The following is a 4120-nucleotide window of genomic DNA, read 5'->3' as shown; positions in this document are numbered from 1 at the left end:
ACGCACGATATAACTAATATTAAAAATTATTGAATAATAATTGCAATTTTTTCGCTTTTTATGTGATTTTTTTTTGCCTTTTTGTGTTTTGCCTTCATTATTTATGCTAATTAAATTTTAAATGCTATACAATATTTATATTTATATTATATTTACTTTCAAGTGGTGTGGCATAATTTCATACAATTTGATTAATTCTCGAGTTAGTTAAAAGTTGTTATATTTTTATGTTTTTTTTTTGTTGGGAGAGGGTGTTGCTTAAATTTATCTATTTATAGGTTATTTACAAAATGCCTTAAACTAACGAATTCGTACAACAACAGAAGACACACAATGTAAATGAAATGCTGGATTTTGCGATATATTTATATGTATAAATGCGAATTTAATAAACTACTCAATAAAAAACATGTCGTTTTGCATGGCCAGATTTTTGTTTGCTTAGTTAGCTTAGTTTGAAGATTCTTAGGGTGTTTTGGTTGCTGGACTGCTGATGATTTAAATTTTAGATTTCTTTTTGGTTTTGATCATTTGCGATTCGAATTCGATTGCGATTGCGATTTGCCTTTGGATAAAGGATTTTAGTATTTGTATCTCTCTTTTTGGGACTGTTTTAATTAGGTTTTGCATTCTGAAAGAACATTACACACGATCCCCACTCTTCACCTCTCAGTGTTACATTTAAAATGTTTCAATTTGTAGTTTTAACCGCTTTGATTGTTATTGCTTGTTTCGAAACAACGAAAACAAATGGCACGGAATTATTATTTTGTGTTAGCAAAACGTAAAAATGTTAACAAAAGTTCTGCTGCATCTGCTTACAACTACATCACTTTTTCTTTCGCTTTTCTGTCGATTAACTAACCGATATCTGTGTAAACCCCTGGTAACAGAACTGAATGGTTGTTATTTTGTGGCTGGAGCTCAGGGAACTCGGGGAACTCAGGGAACTCAGGAAAAGGCATATGTACAAGTGCGAGTCGCGGCCTGAAACTCACGTGCTCAAAGGATCTCGACCAGGTGCTAAAAGCCACTGGCCCTGCACTCGCTAATTGGCCATGGTCGCTATGGCTACAGCTACAGCTACAGCAGATTCTGCAGGGCGGCGGCCCCATTGAAAGCCAGGCTGTGATTCCAGTTTCGGTAGCCAGCCGCTGCGGCATATTGCTGGTAGTTGTTGTACAACTGCTGCTGTGCCGCCTGGTGTTGCTGCAGTTGCTCCTCGCTCAGATCGCTGGTGATGTTCGAGGAGTCCTCCTGTTGCAGCTCCTGCAGCAATTGCTGCTGCTGCTGGTGTTGCTGGTGTTGCTGCTGCTGCTGGGCCTGCTGTTGCTGCTGCTGTTGTTGCTGCTGCTGCTGTTGCTGTTGCTGCTGCAGTTTCTGTGAGTAGTTGGAGCTAGAGCCTGATCCCGATCCCGATCCCGATCCCGATCCCGAACCCGCTTTACCGCTGGCCTTGGCTGATGTTGCTGGTGTGTTGGAAGCGGATGCCAGTTGCTGCGCCGCCTGCTGCTGCTGCTGTTGCTGCTGCAGCTGCTGCTGTTGCAAGTGCTGTTGCTGCTGCTGGTGCTGCTGCTGCTGCTGCAAGTGCTGCTGCTGCTGCTGGTGCTGCTGCTGCTGCGAGCGCAGCATCTGCTCCGCGCGTCCTTAAGCCAGCGGGTATTGGTGATGTCACAAGCTCGTGGTGCCGGCGGGCGCATGGTAGCCGAGGCTCTGGTAGTAGGAGTCCTGGCCTAAGGCAGCGTGTGAGTTGGTCAGCGGACTGAGCGCGTTGTAGCCGGCGTACTGGCTCATGTCGTACATCTTGATGTCCGCCTTCGACTCCGTGGGCAGCAGGCGGTTGATGGAGAAGGGGTGGCTGGAGGGCGTGTAGCCGGAGGGCTCCTGCTTCAGCGGATGCATCGACGAGTGGTAGTCGCTGATCAGCGACGGATGGCACCTTTGGGCCATCATGGCGGACAGCTCCTCCTGCTGCAGCTGGTGGTGCTGGTGGTGGTGGTGGCTGGGCACGTGCTGCGGCTGCTGGCTGAGGCACAGCTCCGCATTGGCATGCAGCATGGCCAGTGCCTCCGCATCCTTGCTGTGCGCCGCACTCAGCACATTCACGCCCGCAATGGGGGCCTCCTTGTGGTGCTGGTGGTGATCCAGCCGGCTATGGTGGTGGTGGTGCATGTGGTGCGAGTCCTCGTGGTCCTTCTTACCCGGACTGGTGGCCTCCAAGCTGCTGTGCGACGGACTCTTGTGCAGCTGCCGGATGGCCTCCTTCTTCTCGTCCTTGAAGCGCTTCTGCCGCCTCAGATAGCAGCCGTTCTCGAACATGTTGCCCGAGTCCGGGTGCAGCGTCCAGAAGGAGCCCTTGCCCGGCTTGTCCGGCGTCCGCGGGATCTTCACAAAGCAATCGTTGAAGCTGAGCGAGTGCCGGATGGAGTTCTGCCAGCGCTGCTGGTTCTGCCTGTAGAACGGAAACAGGTCCATGATGAACTGGTAGATCTCCGACAGCGTCAGCATCCGTGTGGGATTGTTCTGTATGGCCATGGTGATCAGCGAAATGTAGCTGTACGGCGGCTTGGCATGCGTGTAGCTCCTCCTGTACGTGGTGGGCTTGTCCACCCGTGATCTGCCCAGCGAATTGGGGCTGCCCGTCTCCATTTCCCGCGTGCCCGGCGGCATGGCACCATAGCTGCCGCTCAGCCCCGCCGCCGACATGGCCATGCAGCCGCCCATGTTCCCCAGCGGCGAGCCCATGCTGGCATAGCTCATCGAGCTGGGCGTCATGCAGTTGCCGCCCATCGAGTTCATGGCCGCCGCCGCACCCATGCTGCCATTCATGCTGGCATTCATGCTGGCACTCATACTGGCACTCATGCTGGCACTCATACTGGCACTCATGCTGGCCACCGCCGCTGCGGAATCCAGGACGCTGGAGCTGAAGGTGGCCGCCGCTTGGGGGGAAACGGACGACATGCCGCCCACCGGCAGACCCATGCTGTTCATTGTGTAGGCGGAGCGGGCCAGCGGACTCATGCTGCCTCCGTTGCTGGTGGGATTTGGATTGTTGTTGCTGGGCGGTGGCGGACCACCTCCTCCTCCGCCCCCTCCTCCTCCGCCGCCCCCTCCGCCGCCCGAGGGAGGACCGCTGGCCATGCTCACCGGAGCACTGCTGGGCGGCGGCTCCGCGTAGAGCTTCTGCATGATGTCAATGGTGGTCTGGTGGGGGCTACCCTTCAGAAAGCTGTTCAATAGTTGCGCCGTTATGTTGCCGGCTTTTGGACACGCTGCCCTCTGGTCAAACGTTTAAAAAGGCAACGCGTTTGTGTCCAACGCGTTATTAAAAACGAAAAATGAATAAAAAATGTGCGTGTTTTGTATGTGGTTTTTTAGCTTTTTTTGTTTTTGTTTTTCGATTCAAACAAATATCAATGCACTAACACTGCTTTAAAGGTTTGGCATTTTTCTGGCATTTTACATAGCACTTGTCACTGGTCTAACGAAAGTTTAGATATTATATTTGTTATTTGCGATTATATATATTATATATATTTGATTTGATTTGATTTGATTTGATTTTATTTTCTATTTTTGTTGTCTGCCGCACGGCGCGGCCACAAAACACCGACGCACGAACGTGGATATTTAACTGAAGTCTGAAGCTGGGAATTGGAATTGGGAGCTGCAGATGGATTGCTGTTGCTGATGTTGCTGCTGTTGCTGATGTTGCTGATGTTGCTGCTGCTGCTGCGGCTGCTGCTATTGCTGCTGCGGCTGCTGCTGGTGCTGGTGCTGTTGGTCCGCTCGAGTGTCTCTTTGGCTTGAGCTCTTGAATGTGACTGTTTGCAGAGGGGAACGCTTGTCTACTATTTGGCTTGCGCTTGCTGCCAACAAATATTGTTCGAGCCGCGCTCAAGTGTCTGCGCTGGCAGCGACGTCGACTGCAGCAGCGACTGCGGCGGCAGCAGCAGCAGCAACAACAACCGACTCGTTCTCGCCAATGGCCCAGTGGATAGGCCATCTCACCACTTTCGACCGGCGGCTTTGCCAATGAAATTCAGGGGTTCTCTTACGTACACAGTGCTGTGGCGACGCAAGCGCATTGGTCGAGCGGCCTCTTGTATCAACAGAG

The 4120-nt window shown here is 51.5% G+C and overlaps 1 protein-coding gene across 1 annotated transcript; it reads right to left on the bottom strand.

Moving 5' to 3' along the window:
- Window positions 1-222: 222 nt before the first annotated feature.
- On the bottom strand, window positions 223-3864 carry LOC128263792 (protein fork head). Its single transcript, XM_052999022.1, is given in 1 exon segment — window positions 223-3864. A coding segment is annotated over 1 exon segment (2109 nt). The 5' UTR covers window positions 3193-3864; the 3' UTR covers window positions 223-1083.
- Window positions 3865-4120: the final 256 nt, after the last annotated feature.

The sequence above is a fragment of the Drosophila gunungcola genome, chromosome 3R, assembly GCF_025200985.1.
Source record: "Drosophila gunungcola strain Sukarami chromosome 3R, Dgunungcola_SK_2, whole genome shotgun sequence".
NCBI lineage: Eukaryota > Metazoa > Arthropoda > Insecta > Diptera > Drosophilidae > Drosophila > Drosophila gunungcola.
The sequence above is the reverse complement of the archived record's forward strand: the minus strand, read 5'-3'. Positions and strand labels throughout refer to the sequence as shown.